At 42.7% G+C, this 18,576-nt stretch overlaps 6 protein-coding genes across 14 annotated transcripts; 2 read left to right on the forward strand and 4 right to left on the reverse strand.

Annotated features, from left to right (window-relative positions):
• Window positions 1–14: 14 nt before the first annotated feature.
• On the reverse strand, window positions 15–6,422 carry LOC110189363 (organic cation transporter protein). 9 transcript variants are annotated; one of them, XM_020959409.2, is made up of 9 exons: window positions 6,219–6,327; window positions 2,370–2,987; window positions 1,531–2,248; window positions 1,372–1,465; window positions 940–966; window positions 750–850; window positions 614–694; window positions 341–451; window positions 15–289 (listed from the first exon to the last, which is right to left on the reverse strand). In XM_020959409.2, exons 2-9 carry the CDS (start codon window positions 2,891–2,893, stop codon window positions 260–262), a joined length of 1,686 nt encoding a protein of 561 aa, XP_020815068.2. In that variant the 5' UTR covers window positions 2,894–2,987; window positions 6,219–6,327; the 3' UTR covers window positions 15–259. The 9 variants fall into 9 exon arrangements, with proteins under 9 accessions (XP_020815068.2, XP_020815065.2, XP_086694579.1 ...); XM_020959406.2 differs by having other exon boundaries at window positions 2,370–3,033; XM_086838453.1 differs by having other exon boundaries at window positions 6,182–6,327.
• Window positions 6,423–6,853: 431 nt separating this feature from the next.
• Window positions 6,854–7,692, reverse strand: LOC110189746 (UPF0587 protein GA18326). The gene is made up of 2 exons (XM_020959950.2): window positions 7,312–7,692; window positions 6,854–7,252 (listed from the first exon to the last, which is right to left on the reverse strand). Exons 1-2 carry the CDS (start codon window positions 7,568–7,570, stop codon window positions 7,014–7,016), a joined length of 498 nt encoding a protein of 165 aa, XP_020815609.2. The 5' UTR covers window positions 7,571–7,692; the 3' UTR covers window positions 6,854–7,013.
• A 5-nt stretch (window positions 7,693–7,697) lies between these two features.
• LOC110189747 (COP9 signalosome complex subunit 9 homolog) lies at window positions 7,698–8,339 on the forward strand. The gene is made up of 2 exons (XM_020959951.2): window positions 7,698–7,824; window positions 7,894–8,339. The coding sequence occupies exons 1-2, from the start codon at window positions 7,747–7,749 to the stop codon at window positions 8,035–8,037; spliced, it is 222 nt and encodes a 73-aa protein (XP_020815610.1). The 5' UTR covers window positions 7,698–7,746; the 3' UTR covers window positions 8,038–8,339.
• On the reverse strand, window positions 8,113–9,867 carry Fsn (F-box synaptic protein). The gene is made up of 4 exons (XM_020959948.2): window positions 9,667–9,867; window positions 9,002–9,579; window positions 8,566–8,930; window positions 8,113–8,504 (listed from the first exon to the last, which is right to left on the reverse strand). Exons 2-4 carry the CDS (start codon window positions 9,307–9,309, stop codon window positions 8,410–8,412), a joined length of 768 nt encoding a protein of 255 aa, XP_020815607.1. The 5' UTR covers window positions 9,310–9,579; window positions 9,667–9,867; the 3' UTR covers window positions 8,113–8,409.
• Window positions 9,842–15,991, forward strand: Dp (transcription factor Dp). Its single transcript, XM_020959945.2, has 10 exons — window positions 9,842–10,569; window positions 13,169–13,329; window positions 13,394–13,460; window positions 13,529–13,596; window positions 13,654–13,715; window positions 13,772–14,105; window positions 14,166–14,401; window positions 14,474–14,556; window positions 14,624–14,707; window positions 14,773–15,991. Exons 1-10 carry the CDS (start codon window positions 10,500–10,502, stop codon window positions 14,958–14,960), a joined length of 1,353 nt encoding a protein of 450 aa, XP_020815604.1. The 5' UTR covers window positions 9,842–10,499; the 3' UTR covers window positions 14,961–15,991.
• Window positions 15,730–18,107, reverse strand: Pex13 (peroxisomal biogenesis factor 13). The gene is made up of 3 exons (XM_020959946.2): window positions 17,096–18,107; window positions 16,810–17,039; window positions 15,730–16,667 (listed from the first exon to the last, which is right to left on the reverse strand). Exons 1-3 carry the CDS (start codon window positions 17,728–17,730, stop codon window positions 16,243–16,245), a joined length of 1,290 nt encoding a protein of 429 aa, XP_020815605.2. The 5' UTR covers window positions 17,731–18,107; the 3' UTR covers window positions 15,730–16,242.
• Window positions 18,108–18,576: the final 469 nt, after the last annotated feature.

Here is an 18,576-nt window from a genome sequence, read left to right on the forward strand (position 1 = left end):
TCAAATTCTGCGTATATCGAATAATCTAAAATGCTATATCTTTATTTCACATAATTATAAGAAGCATTTGCATACTCAGTCTATTTGTGTAACAATAAGCTTAACTATTATGCATCGTAAAAAATACTTAAAATAAGATGATTTTACATATATACATATTTTAAATTATGTAGTTCTTTATAAAAATTTTTAAATAACGTTGAGTGAAATGGCAAGCCAACTCACTCTTAAATGATTCGTGGCTCTTAATTAGGGTTAATTATTTTCCCAGCGCAATAGCCTCCTCGACCTGTAGTGATGGGTAGAGCTTATTAAGGATTCTAAAGTTAGCCTTACTTACCGTATCGGGCAGCTTCTGATGAAAAGTTTCTGGCAACAGCAGCGAGAGGAGTCCGGCCACTAGCGATGTGGCACCGAAGAGGAGCAGAGGAAGCGGTTCGTAGTACGTCGACTGTTTGGAAATAAAAAAAAGTTTTTTTTTATTATATTTTACATCATTGGTCGACAGATTTCGGCTCATATTTAAGTTTTATGTGTTTTGAAAGTTTAGGAAAAAATAAATTGGAAAAAACGTAACCCCAGAGAAGAGTCAAAATGTTTAACTTGAGCTTACCAACAGTGGCACGAACGGTGCCAGCATCGCCCCAAAACGAGCGAATGTAGACATAACGCCAACGCCTCCGCTCCGAATGACCTGAAATGGACAAGATCGATCAGTCGGGTTCAAAGGAAAGAGAAATTTCACAAACCGTTGGCATCATTTCTGCAGTGAACGTATATATGACGGCGAACGAGGAGGTAATTCCTAGCTTGCCAATAAGAAAAAGTGTCACGACCAGCCAGTTGGCACCTGGGGGAAGGGATTATTATAAACGTACAGGGTCGATGGATAAAGGGAACGGGGAGAAACGATGTCGAATCCGACTCGAGAGCACTTACAACTCCAGGAAATCCAATCGCTTTGCGCTTTGTGGGAAAGCACAAATAAATTTAATACGGGAATAATTAATAAGAAAACACTGATAAAATATTACTATTTAACAATTTAAAAACTTATAAAAATTAAAGAATATTAAAAGGCAAATGTTTTGTATAAAATTTGCTGTGTTATGTTTTTTGAATGAAATAAGTAATTTCATTTATTTTCCTAGCAATTTAATATTTTTATTTCAAATTAAACATGTGTGTATTCTCTCATCCTTCTTTTTTGTGGATTTTCGAAAACTCTTATAAAACAATAATTGTTAAACCTTTTCTTTAAATTCACTTCTGAAGCTTTGTATTTATAATTAACACGAACAAAAACGAGTCAACTAAGTTATTAAAGTACATAACGACTTTTTAATTGTATTAAAAAAATAAAATAGTTACCCATGGTGACAAAACCGCTGGCTACACAGGTGGCGGAGCACAGCAACAGAGAGCCAGATAGGGCAAGACGCCGTCCTAGTCTGCGCAAACAAAACTGTGGGACACGAATTACAATTACAAACTTAAAATATCCTCAAGCCAAAGGCGGTAGATACCCACCCATGCGATGCTATAGCCGGGGATCTCCACAAGACAGACCAGGGCGAAGTTAAAGTACTTATTGCCGCTCAAGTTGGTGGCATTCAGCGAGAGGCCATAGTAGACAATGGCGTTCACTGCCCACACAAACAGCATGATAGCATACCGAGCCAAAAGAATGTGGGAGCCGAATACCTCTTTGACGGCACGCCAAATCTGGTCGTCCTTTAACTCCACAGGCGCGCCAGGTTCTTCCAGCTCGGTAAGTACTGTCCCATTCACCTCCTGCTCTTTAAAGCTCGCCATTAGCTCTACGGAGATGTTCCGCCGGTTTACCTTAGCCGCTCGCCGGATAATCACGGCGGCCTGTGCGCGACGATTGCGTGCCAGTAGCCACCGGACTGACTCGGGCACCAGCCAGAAATAGGCAACGCAGAGCAGTGGTGGTAGCGAGAGCGCCAGCTGCAGATGACGCCAATTGGGCAGAAATGCTGCCAGACCCAGGAGCGCCTCTCCCACCGCGTAGAAGTAGTTAAGAACGATGGAGCACATTTCGCGCTTCCGTGGCCCCACCATCTCCACGCCGATGATGAAGGCCAGCGGGTAGACGCCGGAAGTACCTACGGCGTTGAGCAGTGCAAAGACTAGGAAGCTGGTGTAGTTCCAGGACAGCGCCTGCGCCACACCTGTTAGCGCCATAAACACAATGCAGATTAGAAAGACGTTTTTTCGACCGAATCTGAAAGACAAGCGATATTTGTATTAGTGGTGACAGGGATGAAACTAATAAACGGGGCTATAAGTTCCCCATTAATCGGTTTAGATTTGAAATTTATACATCTTACATATCTTATACTCACCGGTCGGCTAGGTAGCCGGAAATTGCTGTTCCAACTACCAGACCAGCAAAGTGCATTGTACCCACGAAGGCCAGTTTCCAGAGGTTCTCCCGGCATTGTAGTCCCCACTGCTGTACGATGGTCTGCTCCGTGCTGCCGTACACAAACTGTTGGCATCGCTCCGTCTCCTTTGTAAAGTTCTCAACCGAACACCATTCATCTGGCCTGGATTGGATGCTGCTCACATTCGCCACAAACCTCTCGCAGGTCAGTGGAGTGAAGTGTCCCTGATTGTTCCAGGTGCCAGGCACGGCAGCAGACACCCAATCCGCTCCATAGTCGGGCTCGTCCGAGCTGTCGCAGCCGGGAACTTGGCATCGATAGGTGGGAGATCCCGCCGTGAAAACATACGACAGACTATTGGCCGCAGCGAACAAAACCGGGAGGCAGATGAGTAAATAGTTTCGTCGCTGGAATCGGCCAAACTCTCCAATTTGACCGAGTATATCATCAAAGTCGGGATATCCAGGTCCTGGAGCTGACATGGTGACGGTGGTTTGTAATGGGGAACCCGAAAAGATTCAAGTTCAGGGTCGCACAAAATAAAATAAGCTTATGTATTGAAATACATTCATTGGCCTGCAATTAGGAAAATAGTTGAAATGTCCTAAAAAACATAGAACTCCTAAAATATAGTAGAATATGTTTTTTATTTATATGAAAATATTCATTTTGGCGACAAAAATCACGATTCCTGCAATAATTTCATGTTCAAACCAGAAAGGAAGCTAACTTCGGCACGCCGAAGTTTATATACCCTTATATATTTATGTTAAAAAACAATGAAGTAATTCCTGCTTTCATTTCATTCACCTATACATATATTTATACCCTTGCAGGGTATTATAATTTCAGTCAGAAGTTTGCAACGCAGTGAAGGAGGCACCTCCGACTATATAAAGTATATATATTCTTGATCAGGATCAACAGCCGAGTCGATCTAGCCATGTCCGTCTGTCCGTCTGTCCGTTTCTACGCAAACTAGTCTCTCAGTTTTGAAGCTATCTAAATGAAACTTTGCAGTTGGTCTTCTATATACTCTTACTCGTATATATGTCGGAACGGGCCGGATCGGACGACTATATCATATAGCTGCCATAGGAGTGATCGGAACATTTTTACAAAAAAATTTTAACATTTTTAGTTTTCAACAGAATTTGATCAAATTTGAGGTATAGCCATTTCATATTATTCTACAATTTTGTGTAAAATTTTATGAAAATTGGACGACTATATCATATAGCTCCCATAGGAACGATCGAGAAAATAATTCAATTAAAAAGTATAACACTTTCAGTTTTCAAAAGATTTTCATCAAATTTGAGATATAGCCGTTTCATATTATTCTACAATTTTGTGTAAAATTTTATGAAAATCGAACTAATATATCGTATGGCTCCCATAGGAACGATCGATAAATTAATACAATTAAAAATTATAACTTCTTCAGTTTTCACCAAATTTTCATCAAATATGAGATATAGCCATTTTATTTTAAACTACATTTTTTTGTAATGTTCTAAAAAAACCTGACTACTATATCACATAGCTGCCATAGGAAAGATCAAGAAATGAATATAATTAAAAATTATAACGTTTTCAGTTTTCAGCAGATTTTCATTAAATTTGAGATATAGCCATTTTATATCAGTCTTAAATTTTGTGTCATATTTTATGAAAATCGAACGACTATATCACATAGGTGCCATACAAACGATCGTTAGATGTGGAGCAAAAATGCAAATCTGTGAATGTAAAACTGAAAATATAATATGTATAGGTGAATGAAATGAAAGCAGGTGTTACTTCATTGTTTTTTAACATAAATATATATAATTTATATTTTATGGATTCCTAGTCATCGAAGTTCTATCTGCAAGGGTATATAAACTTCGGAGACCGAAGTTAGCTTCCTTTCTTGTTTCAGTTCAACATTCACGGTTTTGCATTTTCCTCTATATTTAATGAACGTTTGTATGGCAGCTATATTATTTATTCGTCCGATTTTCATAAAACTAAAATCCAAATTCTGGAATAATAAAAAAGGGCTTTATCTCAAAATTAATAAAAATCTGTTGAAAACTGAAAAGGTTATATTTTTTATATTTTTCCTCTGGCAGCTATATGATATAGTTGTTGGCTTTTCATAAAATTGTAGAATATTATGAATTGGCTATATCTGAAATGTTTTTAAATTCTGTTTAAAACTTAAAATGTTTTAATTTGTTTTTGTAAAAATTCTCCGATCATTCCTATGGCAGCTATATGATATAGTCGTCCGATCTGGCCCGTTCCGACATATGTATATACGAGTGAGAATATACTGAAGTCTTACTACAAAGTTTCGTTCAGGTTGCTTCAAAGCTGAAAGACTAGTTTGCGAAGAAACGGACAGACGGACATGGCTAGATCGACTCGGCTGTTGATGCTGATCAAGAATATATGTATTTTATATGGTCGGAGCTGACTTCTTCAATGCGTTGTAAACTTCTGACTGAAATTACAATACACTGCAAGGGTATAAATACATATGTATGTAGCTTTTATATTTAACATGTGAATAAATAAAGATTAAAGTTTAAATCTTGTACATAACACAAAAAATATATTTTTTGATTGATATATTTTTCAGCAACCTTTTCCAAGCGAGTCGATGTCCATCTGAACTTACGGAACCATATATGTACATAATATATCAAGACTAATGTTAGCTAAAGCTACAACAATCGAATTTGTTTTAAAATTACGTTCATTACACATTTCTAACAAACTGCTAATATACCCTAAACTGTCTCAAAAGTAAATTAAAATGTTATAAATTCAAACAATACGTACAATCAAATGATAAACTTTAAAGTTATTATACAATGAATGTCAAATTATCAGGTGATGTTTCTCTGTACCTTATGGGAATTTATGTTCTCCGGCACTGTTTAATATTCTACAGATACATACAAATGTATATAAAAAAGCGAACATAAATAGAATTAATATTTCAGCTACAAAATCACCGAGACAATTGAACAAACTTTATGTTGATCCAGATTTATTTCTTGTTCGTGCTTACTTTAAATTATACAAAATCAAACCCAGAAAAGTATATACATACATATGTACAAATTTTCTTCTCAATAAAATAATATTCTTTCCTAAACAAACAGGCATTGCATTGGAAAAGCTATCCTGGGAATGACATTTATCAGAAACTAAGAATACATTTTTGTAAAAAAGTATTTCAAAACCCACTTCAACGGTTCGCAACTATTAATTGCTTTTAGGAATGATAGATAGACTTGAATACTAATTAATATAGTTATGTTTATACATGCAGTCATGCAAACCAATCTTTGTCAATTGAGATAAATTGTTGCATGCCACAATCCTTATAACGGAAGAGTATTGCAATCGGAATACATATGGGTCTACAATGTGTCGTCAGTATACATATTTACCTAGTAATACAATATCGGGTGCGTGCCAGCCTTGAAAAATATGCATATTGGATGATGAAGTGAAAATTGTGGGAGTCGCCAGCCGGTAATCCGGCTCGGGTTTCAGGGCCAAGGGGAAGGGGGTCACGTTAGCTGACAAAGGTCAGGTGCACGGCAAAATCTTTTATTCCGTTGGGATTTCTGCTATAATACACTGGGCCGGTGTCCAGATAACCGTGCTCCCGTTATCTAATCACAGCGGATTTTGAACGATCCATAGAAGTAATGCCATTAAACTGCCTGTTCGACAACTATTACGTGTAACTGCCGGAGACGGCATACCAAACACTTGACAGGTGCTTCCAAAGTAATTATTCACCAATTATTGAGCAAAGCGTGACAGACGCTTTACTATTGTTTGTGTCCAGAAAATGGATCCGGATCGCGTTCTATCGCCGAGTACGCCCGCCAACGTCTGGCGAAATACTAAAATGTCTTGAAAATTATCATCATGCAAACGCACACAGAGAGGCAAAAACAATTGCGAGAAGGCTATCTTTCGTGCTCAATCTAAAATCAAAGTAGCTTGCCGGCATTAAAATCAATACAATTGCAAAGAAAAAACATTTAACAAAAGAGCGAGTCGGCTCGCTACTTTCTCTCACTGTGCCCACAATAAGAGAGAAAAAGTCATCAGATAATGTTTACGATTTTTTAGTAGCATATAACCGTATTGAGAACATTATGCCATTTAGACCACAGGCTTTCCTACAGAAAAGGCCTCTCTGATCTTATAAAGTATACATATATATTTCTACAGCAAATGTATAAATTTTCTTATTATAGATCACTGTCAATTTTGGACACAAAATCTCATTAAGCCGGCATATTAAGAATACGATGGAATGGGCATATCTTTGCGGTTCGAAAGTACATCAATTATTCCTTCCACATATAATTAAATCAATTATATGGATATGTCCAATATTGTGGTTCCCAAAAGCCTTTAAAAAGTTTTAGCTTAAAAAATCTGTATTATCCATAACCGATTCCTGGCTATGTTCAATATAATCATATTGTGTTTGATATAAAGTAATTACATCGCTCGTTTTGGGCATAGTAGATATCAGAATTTACACTCTTATAGAAACCACCGAGAAACCTCCTGTGCATATCACTTCTTAAGCTTGATAAACTTTGATGCGAACTCATAGACGCCCACAGAGTTATTATTCTTCTGGTCATAATCCACCCAATCGTCATCAGACAGGTCGACATCCTCAAAGGACTGACCATTCTCTGATGAGGAGACGCGCCATCCAGCTCGGGGCGAGAACTCCACCGGCTCCACGCCCCGGCAGTCAAAGACGACTATGGTCTTGAAGCGACCGGCATCGTCGGCAGTATAGGCGACTGTGGAGGAAGGATCGGGATTAACCATTTCAAAACCGGCCCCCAGACTAACCCCTTACCATTTGACTTTTCCACGATGTCAATGCTATTCTCGCGCCCACACATCTTGCACTTCATAACGAAATTGGAACCGGCTGCATTGCGTGTCTGTCCTGTCCTGTCCACGCGCTCCGACTCGGTGATGTCATGCCACTTGTCCGACTTATCTCCGCAGTTGGTACAGGTGAGCTTCACAAAGAAGGGGTAGTCGGGGTGGCTGGTCTCCAGCTTATCTATATTCTCCAGTGTGGCGGAGATCTGCAGGCCAACACGCACCATCTCGTCAAGGATTATAAAAATATTTACTTATTCCAATCGCTAGCCGGAATCAGCTGGCTGACAGTGCTGCCAGATGACGCACATACTCCGCAGTGGCAACTCAGTCAAAGTGACTGAAAAATTTGTCAAACAAAAGTGTAAAATCAAATAAGAAATACATTTAAAAGGAGCTTATTATGGACCTAAACATGAAACCTTCTCTGGCTGCCGACGAAATGTTTTCTGAAGGGCCTGGCTACATGGAAATGGACGAGGTAAGCTTCCACGCAAGAATTTTGTTGAAAATAGTGAATGATAAAATGCACAAACGTTCGTCCTTCTAGTCTGGAGGTGCTACGGGAATGATGATGGATCATCTCCCAGCTAACGATAAGCATGTCCACGCCGACTTCTATAATGACTTCGATGATCTGTTTGATGAAGACAACTGGGCCAAGATTAAGAGCTCCGCGGACATTGCGAAGTAATAGGGTTTAGTGCACCAGAAGTTGCACTTCTTTCTGCGCAATCTTACGCGATATATGTATTAAAACACGATTCAATTATTGATTAATCGCTATAATTTATTCATTTGGTTTATATAACTAACGTAAATTGCCAGGTGAAGATAGTGCGGAATTGGACTTAAACTTTGGCGTGGCGTTAAAACAAAGAAATGCAAAATTTTGTACAATCTCAAACTATTAACTAAATTTAAAATATCGAACTGAGTTGCAGGTGGAATGAAGCAAACGTAATCAAGATAAATACAAATGTACACATAAAACTAGTTTGACCCATTGAGTTTTTTAAACAAATTGTACGCGGTAAGGCTGCATCTGTGTTCATCCCTGCCAGAACTATCCATCCAACGGAGTGCCCAGGTAGACCATTGACACCTCGGTGTTGCCATAGACAGCAGATACTGTGGGATAGAGCTTCTTGTCCGGCAGCCCTAAAAGAAGAACAGCAAAAGATAATGTATAAAGGCCGGGACTTTTCAGATCAGATCGTACCCCTGAAGGCCACGCCCAGAAACTCGTAGTTCTTCTCGAAGGACAGTGTATTATCATCACAGTCGAGTATGACGCGTATCCTCTCGCCGACCTGGTATTTGGGGGCGTTGTTCAGAAGCGGGTAGCTGCCCTGCATGTCGCCGTTGTGCAACAGGTGGTTCTCGACCAGGTTCCAGCCCCAACTCTGCTCGTCTGAGCCCAGCAAGGCTACGTAGCCGTGGCACTGTAGGGCCGCCTCTTTCGTGGATATGCCTATGACCGCCACGGTGCCCAATGGTCCTTCCCAAATAACCTCCCACGCGTGGCGTCCGTGCTTGAATCCGATTTTGCCGCGGGCCGCATCTGTGCTCTGAGCAACGGGATTGCTGACGGACAGAATAAACCAATTGTTAGATTTCGAGCGCGCAGACGGATGGACACCGGCGTTCTGCCTTACCGATGCAGGGTGAATCCATTTGGCTTTATGTACACGTTGCGCGAACAGTCGTTCGGACTCCAAGCGTGGAAATAGGCCCTGAGCTTCGTCTTGTAGGTAGAGAGGGAGGCCAACAAGTCTGACTTGAGCGCCTCCTTGGGCAGCTTGTTCAGGCAGTGCCATCGCCACACATCGCTGATCTCGTCGTTCAGAAAGTGGTACCAGCTCTTGCACACCTGCGAGCATTTACTTAGGTCGTCCAGTTCCAGGTAGGAAAAAATCACTTCCAGGACATTGTAGTTGCACAGTGCTGCCACCGGATCTACCATTCTGTGGCTGCGGCTGCTCCTCCGCGGGAGCTGAGAGCTGAATGGATGGGGGCGGTCTCGTTAAAATCCGGAGGGATCTCTGCTCGGCTGGTCGTTTGAGCCCTGCTTTATCATTTTTCAACGCCAATATCGGGGTAAATCTTTTTGTTGGCTCCGCAGTGTGATAGTGTTGGGCTGCCATGAAAATATCGCGGAGATGCGCAGTGGCAACTTTGTTTACATTTGCTGCCAGTGCTGTATATGGCCGCTGGCTATCAGCTGCCTGCAACACTGATATAAATAATGTGTAAATTAGAGCTGGTAAATTTTCGATATATTGAAGCCAAATATTTTCAATGTCATTGGTTTCTGTCTTACCATGTTTAATTTTCGCATTAAGAACTCTTTTTAACTTGACAATTATGAAGCTCGCGGATCTTTAGCATAGCAAGTGAAATCTTTGCTCTCTGTGAACGGCGCTCTATTTGAAATATGTGAAAACCTTATCTGCATTTTTAAATCTGTCATCGATCGGCCAATTCGATGTATCGATACCATCGTAACTGGCCCAGCCAGCTCTAGCGATTGATGCGTAAATTGGCGCGCACTGTCTGCCATTTCATTCGCACCCGCACACAGCCTGCTTAGCCTTTCCCACATGAAAACGAAAAGCAACGACTTGATGGAAATTTTGTGCCCATCGTGCTGTGCCTCCAAGTTTGTTAAATCCGTGATCCAATACCGCGTTTGAAAGCGACGAGTCCGGCGAGTCTTTTGCACCCAAGGTGGTAAAAATCGAACTACGCCAAGTTCGCGAAAAAGTGACCGAAAAAGAGGCTCCGCGGCGATTTTGCGGCCGCCGCTGTGTGTGTGTGACCAGAAAAAATGCTCTGGAAGTGAACAAAAATGCGCTCGCCATTTTGACTCGAACAACAGCGAGTTTGCAACTTGTGCGGAGTGTGTTTGTGGTCCGGATCCGACCCGATCAGATCCGGATTTGCACACGTGCCAGCCCGTGGGTGCAGTACGTCACTCGCCCGCTCCCCCACCCAAACCTATCTATACACGTTGCTCTACGTGCCCGAACCTTCCATTTGGCTGCCCAGCGGTAAGCCTTACGGGAGCCTGCACCTGCCTACCTGAGCGGCAGCGATAACAACAAAAGGAAGCGGGGGAGAACAACTGCTGTTGCGGCTGTTGGTACTGCAAAGATGGCGCACACCTCCGCGAGCGGTGTAGTAAAGGCGGACGAGGTGAACTTCTTCTTCCGGGACGAACACGGTAAGTGGGCGGAACTGGAGGAACTCCCTCCATCTTCCGTAAGGATAAGTGAACTGGCCTTGCGTTGGTGTGTGCGCTATCGCTCACATACACACACACACACCCGCGCGCTCGGTGACACGCACACACGCACGGATGGAGGCGGGTGCGATACTACAAAGTTGCATGGGCAGCGTAAACGCCATCTTTTCTTTTTCGGGTTTCTTTTGACTACAATATTCATCGTTTGATACGTTTTGGGGGCCAACGAGACGAGCCGGGGCGCGCAGAGCGGTGCCACAGTGCTAGAAATTGGCAAAAAGTAATAATAAAAGGCGGAGACCCCGCAAAATAACAACTAAAATCGGTTTGCCACCACCCCCCCTATTCTACCACCATATTCCATTCGCCGCCCATCGCCCAGTTGGCGCGCTCACACACACACACACACTCTTACCCGCACACAAATACACACACCGAAGCGTTTCTCCCACATTTTATCGGGCGTCCAACAGCTGATTATTCCGCTTAGCTGCTGCATATTCGGGGTGAGGATTTCGCATTTCTCGCAGGCCGCCTAAGAGATTTGGGCAGTTCCAGCCATAGATTCGGCGGAAAGGCGTTATATTCTGTCATGTGTCCCCCCGTGGCGGTTAGTGGAGAGCGCGCGAGTCGGGCTCGAGGTACAGAGAGAAAATAGCCAAAGCAAGAACAACAATTCCACACAAACACACGTACACACGTCAACGAAGCTGAGGCCCAAAACAGGCGAACGCCAAACATGTGTAAGCGACTTTGTACACGTGTGTGTTTGTAGGTTGCCGCGTTTATGCGACAATTGTTGCAAAAAGTAATAACCAATAAACCGCCCACACTACAGCTTAGAGTTTTTTAGATCGAAGATTTCTTTATCAGGTGTAGCAGTTATCGTTATTATTATTATGTAGCAGTTCGCCATTTTATGGGTTAAAAATTTGAAAAGTATTTTTATAGGACCTTATTTTCTTATGTTCACGTATTTTGTAAGCATATGAAATAACAGTATCAAATGTAGCCCTGCTTAATAGGTGAATAAGTTTCCACAACCACCCACTGTTTGTTTTCTTTTTTGTCTTGATTATCCAGTTACTTTTGTTATTATTTGTTTACGAATTTGTGGCACGCATAAACGTAGTTTCGTTTCGGGCCGGTTGGTGGTTAACTGGTTGTTTCGTATGGCCGAACAACTATGGTATTGCCTCTTTCGAGGATTATTTGTTCCCTTTGAACGTTGTGGGACACTGTGCAGTCGAGTGCAAGGCTCCCAGGACCCTCCGCCCGGAGGAACACTTGTATTCCACATTGGTTAAGCCTCCGTGAGTCATTCGCAGGTGTGTGGCGGGGCAAATTGAGGGAGTTGGCAGATATTTTTAGTATTCTTCGACCCTTTGCTGTTTTTGTTTTGAACTCCTCCTCATCGCGATTCTTCTTCGTCCACTTGCTTTGTTTGTTGTTATGATTATGCAAATATCGGGCGGCGACAGGTGAATAATTATCCCATCGAAGCAAGCTGTAAAACTTGAAATGCTTAGAAAAAAGCCGGTTACATGGCTATGAATTCCAGGGCTGCCATCATGCGCCGATTCACGAATTCACAATACATATTTTGTATTGTTTACATCTTCACGATATGGTAATTTATATCCCCAGTACAAAACACAATTTTTATTAATAATTTAAGTATTGTTATTAGGATTTTAAATTATTTTTATAAATAATTATTTCACTTTCATGATTGACTTGAATGAAGTATTTTATTGATGTATAACAAGATATCGAATTTCTATGCTTAAAAACATATATTTTTTATAATTTTAATAACAATTTACAAATACCAAGTGCATCAATAATAAATACATAATACATAAGAGTACTTAAACCATTACCGCTTATAGTGAGTAAAATTATCATCAGTGGTGATCATTTACTGCTCCTTAAAGTTATTTTGTTCGAAAAACATTTCCTATAATGTCCTTTTGGGTAATGTCTGTTGGTGTGGAAATTAAAACTGATCGGTATATCAGCTCCGGTTCTTAGCAATCAATTGGAAGCAACAACCAGTGACTGACCAGGTATCGTCCCTAGTCACGAACTTGTATCGACCCACCACTAGTTTGATAGGGTTCACTTTCGGTCACGTGCTGCTCATCTCTATGGCCAGGCGATCTGGTTTCGGGTTGTTTCTGTTTCTGCTTCTGTTTCTGCATCTTTATCCTTGTCCCACCATCGTGTGTACACACACGTCGCCGCTGTGTATGTGAGTGGGTACGCGTAGATGTATGCACCCCTAATGTTCCACCGCAAAGATGGATGGCGTTGTATGGCCGCTGGTGTTGTAGCTGCATTCGCCTCCAGTAGCGCGCTCTACTCGATTCGTTTGTTTCGTCGCTTCGTTCGCTCTATTCTTTTCGCTCGCCGCGCGTCGAACACAACGCATCGTTGATAGTACCACCGCACACACTGCCGCATTTGTATCTGTGAGAATACATACGTGCAGTTGCGTTATCAAAGAAGCAACTCAGCCGCGTGTTATGTGTGTATCCGAAACTCAGGCGTACGAATCTCGCATCTCCTCCCGCAGGACAAATCGCCAAGATGCTCAAACCGGCACAACTGAAGTCCGAGATGGAGGGCGGCAAGTCCGCCATCGTGTACACTACATCGGCGCGTAACAGCGGAAATGGTAGTGCAACTGGCAGCGGCATCGGCAACGTGGGACGCATGGGCGCCTTCAGTCAGATGGTGAGCTTCGATAGGGTGTTCCCTTGGCCGAACTAACCACAACAAATTATTTGTTAATACGCAGGGCTCTGGCACTCAGGGACAATTCATACGGCTGCAGGACAACGGACTGGCCATTCCAAAAACAGAAAGTAAGAAATAGAACCCCTAAGCGCTGGGCGCACGCCTTTAATAACCTGTCGATCGGTCCGTTTTGCAGATACTTCGTACACGACTGTGGTGGCGCAGAAAAGTGCAGGCGGAGGCAGCGGCAACATGTACGACGTGGTAAGTTGGTCACAGAGTCCGCATTCTCTGGGCGCAACTGACACCTCTTCTTTTCAGATAAAAGGGGATCGCTATGTGAAGTATACGCCAAACAATCCTATGAAAATAAAATCAAAACTGTAAGTTCTAAACAGGGGATGGCAGGTTACAGAAGCTAATTGTTTCCCTCCATTAGCCATGCCATTCAGAGCAACTCCCTGCACTCCCTGTCCGGCTCGTCGTCGTCAGTCCAAAGGAAACGCAAGCCGGACAAGGCCGGAAAGGGCCTGCGGCACTTCTCGATGAAGGTCTGCGAGAAGGTGGAGGAAAAGGGAAAGACCACATATAATGAGGTGGCCGACGATCTGGTCAGCGAGGAGATGAAGAACAATGCGTACGACAACAACTGTGATCAAAAGAATATCCGACGTCGTGTCTACGATGCTCTCAACGTACTGATGGCAATCAATGTTATCTCCAAGGATAAAAAGGAGATTCGCTGGATAGGCCTTCCCGCCAATTCAGCCGAGGTACATTCTTTTCGATCTACCACCCACCGTACCAGCGCTAATGTTAATCCATTTCAATAGCAAGTTCTGGCCGTGGAAGAGGAGAATTGCCGCCGTCGCGAGCGAATAAAGCAAAAGCACGAGATGCTGCGAGAAATGGTCATGCAACATGTGGCATTCAAAGGCTTGGTTGAGCGAAATAAGCGTAACGAAAGCCAGGGCGTGGTGCCTTCGCCAAATGCCTCGATTCAGCTGCCGTTCATAATCGTGAACACGCACAAGTCCACCAAAATCAACTGCAGTGTAACCAACGACAAGTTAGTCTTCTGTCTTCTAATACCAATTCATTATTAATCTTGTCTCTGATGTTCTTTCGCCTCGTGTTTCAGGTCCGAATACATTTTCAAGTTTGACAAGACCTTCGAAATGCACGATGATATTGAGGTCCTTAAGCGTATGGGCCTTCTATTGGGTAAGTGCACCTTCCAAGATAATCATTTCGATTGGGGATTAACTTTTATAACTTGTAATTCCTGTAGGGCTGGATAAGGGAGAGTGCACGCCGGAGAACATTGAACGAGTCAAGTCCTGGGTGCCGCCAAATCTTGGCAAATACGTAGAAGGTAGGAAGCTAATAGACTTCTAAGATAATTTTGCGTTATCTATGCCCAATCTACTTGTGTTTCAGCGTACGGCACTGGCAAGACAGTGGAAACCATGTACGATTCGGACGACGAGGATAATGAGTTTAACGGGTACCTGGAGACTACCAATGAATCCCAAGGCTTTGCACAGCACTCGGCACAGCACACCACCACCGATGGCGAGTTCAAGCTGGAGTTGGATGATGATGAGCTTGAGGACGACATTGATTGAGCTGACGGGGCCGCCGGCATTGTGCCATCTTTTATGGCCGATGCGGACGCGGATGGAGGAGTTGCAGATGCGGAGGATACATTTAGTTTTACGTTTATCAACGCATTGTTGGGTCTGCCACGCTAAGTTTGCCCCTGGCTAGGTGATTCACTCCACTCCACCCTGCCACACATTTGGTTCTGCTTACTTTCTCAATGAGAGACTTTTAAATTATGAAGAGCCAGAATCAGTGGTCCATGTATGTGCGTGTACATGTAATCTGCATACACAGTTTTTAATTGTATCATTGAAGATTTATGTTTAAGCTCAAAACGTTTTTAAAATAATTTGTCTAGTTAAGCAGGAACTCCGTATTTTAGTTCAAACAATTTACATATTCAATTAATTGGCCCAGGCAAATGTTCTTTCTCTTATTAGTTGTTATGAGTCTCCCAGCTCCTACCCCACCTTGCCTTTTCATGTTTGGGTAGGCCTAAGTGACCGCGATTATGTTACGGGTGGTAATTGTCTCTTAATTATACATATATTATATACCAAAATTGTACACACACAACAGTAAAGAAATGCAATTATGTTCGAAAGGCCACTCGCAGTTTTAACTGCAGACAAGAACAAACATATGAAATATGTTTCATTTGCTTAAATTACAAGTCCCTCGATGAACGAACGAATGACGTTTCACCATGATTTTAAGTTGACAATGGAGAACAGATAATTGCAAAATAATCAACCTACCTAAAATTAGTAATAACATTTAAAAAGCGATATACACATTTTCTGAATTTGTATTTATATTATCGAACTCTCTTCAAGTGAATACAAAGCATACAAATACAAATACAAATTAGTAGAAAGTCAAAGTAGAAGGCGTTAACGAGTAAGTGTCGAGAGCATGTAGTTGTGTAATAAATCGAAATAAATAATGCATATTGATGAAAAGGAAATAACAAACGGCAAAGAGAGAAGAAACCGATTCGAGTAAAGAGTTAATAAAGTGAATTGCATATTGTAAAATATGATAAACCAAGCAATGCACCGTATTTCCCTCTTTCCACAGAAGTACCTTTGAAGCTAAAAAATTGACTATAGGCTAAAAGCAAACAAAAAAAATGCTACATGGTTTCTAGGATGTTTACTTAGTTGAGTAATTGACGTTAACAACTAAATGGAAATGTACAAAGGGCGAAAAGCTATCTTAAAACATATGGAGGTGCGTATACAAAAGCTGAACACCAAAACAAAACTAAACTTAGAGGTAATTTTCACGAGAGTTGACCAGAGCTCAGGCGAAGCCCTCTTCGAAGGCCGCTGCTGTTGTGGATGGCGGACCTTCCTGCTGTGCGGCCAAGTTGAAATCGTAGTTCATTTGTTGCTCCAACGGCGGCGGCGCGAAGGCCCCCGCAGACAAATCCATCAGCTCTGGCTGTGGCTGAGGCTGAGGCTGTGCGGGTTTCATTTGCTCTTGGATCTCCTGTCGCATTTGCTGAGGCGACTTTACATAGTTGATGGGAATAATGCCAGAGGTTCGACCATCTATAGTGGCCAGAGCCCAGCCGGTATTGAGCAGGTTAAGGGTTTGCTGGATATCGCGGGGGGCCACCTGAAGCGGCTGGCCGGCGCGCAGCGATAGCTCGCTCTGGCTGCGTCCCACGAAATCGTAAACAGCTTGAGTTTGAATCGGTGTCGTCCACTTGGCCGGATTACGGGCTACAGTAACAAAAGTAAATACATTATTTGCGGGCTTATCTTAACAGTTTGCGGGCCTTATCGTTCAGATTATAGCACATGGTCGGAGCAAAGTGCTCTCTCGATTAGATAAATTGAACTTTGCAATGTGCTTGATGCCTACCTTCCTCCTGGGCGGTGTTCGTCACGGTGCCCAGCAGCTTCATAATTAGGTAAGGCGCAGTGAAGATGAAACTGAGAAAGGCCAGCACCGGCCAGGGTGAAGTACCCTTTCGCGGGGCTTGAGGCGCTCCTCCTGCTTGGGTATTGTTCTCGTTTAGGGCTTCCGCAAAGGCTTTCTTGAAAGCAGCAGATGAGGGATCAAGATTCGACAGGCGTAGCCAGAAGAGAATCCTAAAAGGAAATTGTATCAATAGTACACATTTTCATCAATAGCCTGCATAACTCACTTTCTGTAGATCCAGTTCAGACCCCTAAAGATCGCAAAAGTCGTCCAGAACTGTGCAAACACACTTCGCAGACGTCCAAAGTTCGCCGCCACTCCTAGAATTGCTCGGAAAGAGCTGGTCAGGGCGAAGAACGTCGAGTCTAGCATGGAGGCAATGTTTCCAATCGCCGATACCAGCGATTCGATGCTCTGGAATGCCGGCCGAGAGCTGGCCTCGGCCATCTGAATAAACCGCTGCTCAGGGTCGTTGGCCCCCAGCGCTCCGAATCGGCTGTATCCAGTGCCAAAGCCCCCGCCGTAGCCACCACCATAACCGTAGGCACTCCCGAAACCACCTCCCAATCCCCCGTATCCGAAAGCGCCACTGTTGAAGCCCCCAAAGCCGCCCCCGAGGCCGTAACTGTTGCCGCCGTATCCCCCGCCGAATCCGTACTGCTGTGTCTGCTGGAACGGGGACTGGGGCAGGGGGGGCGGCTGTGCTGTACTTGGCAGTGCCCTAACATTGCCGTATGGAGTACGCAGAACAGCTTCCGGTGGACCCAAGCCACTGGACGGCCCCGGTCCAAAACTGCTCGAGGGCGGAACCACTGGCGCCTCGCTGATCACAGCACTGCGCAGGTTATTGTTGTCAACCATAACGACAAATTCTGACTAACTGCAGACAAGTAACGTTTTGTGAACTTTACCCCACGGCAGCTGCTTTATCTACACCGCGCTACTGCTGATGGGTAGAAGAAGGTGGTGGTGCTGAGTGTCTCCGGGGCTCTTGGTGTCCTCTAATAGTCACTCGCAGCCCATTTGGTGCTCGGAATCCGCAGTTTTTGAGGTAATTTGGCAGGATATTTGGGAGACAAAACTTTTTTCAGAGATTAAATCACCGTGTTAGTAAACGCCGTTAAAGTAGTGTTGGAAAGCATTCCAAAAAAACAGATGGCCCAGGCAAGCGTTGCCATAAGACGAAAGTAGTTGTTTTAAAAAATAATTGTTATGTTCAGATGCACATGATTGATGAACTTAAAGAAGCCCGTTTCCCAGGAGCATCTATTATAGTTTTTCATCTTGGTATCGTTCTTAAAAATTTATAAATTATTTTTAAATGTTTACATTATTATTCTTATAAGCATATTTAAAAATATAGACTAGATAATTAATAAATAAGAATAAACCCGATTTAAATCCAAAACGACATCCACTAGGATTAACTTTGTAATAGAAAAGTATTTTTCAATTAGAACATTAATACAAGTTAAAAAATAAGCTTAATTGATTATAAACTCTTATAGGAATAGTATTGTAATATTCCTTCAAACATTTGTTTTCTGACATTTTTGCCTTAAAGCTTTGTTTTCTAAAAAACAATTTATGTATATATAATTAAATAACTTAAATAGTTACGTGGATTGGGTCACTACCGTAGTAGAAACGGGTTGTAATAAAATTAAAAAACAAAATATTTAGTCAGTTGGCCTCGTTAAATAAACT

The sequence above is a fragment of the Drosophila serrata genome, unplaced genomic scaffold (genome assembly GCF_035046125.1).
Source record: "Drosophila serrata isolate PLE 108 unplaced genomic scaffold, ASM3504612v1 contig_347, whole genome shotgun sequence".
NCBI classification, from domain to species: domain Eukaryota; kingdom Metazoa; phylum Arthropoda; class Insecta; order Diptera; family Drosophilidae; genus Drosophila; species Drosophila serrata.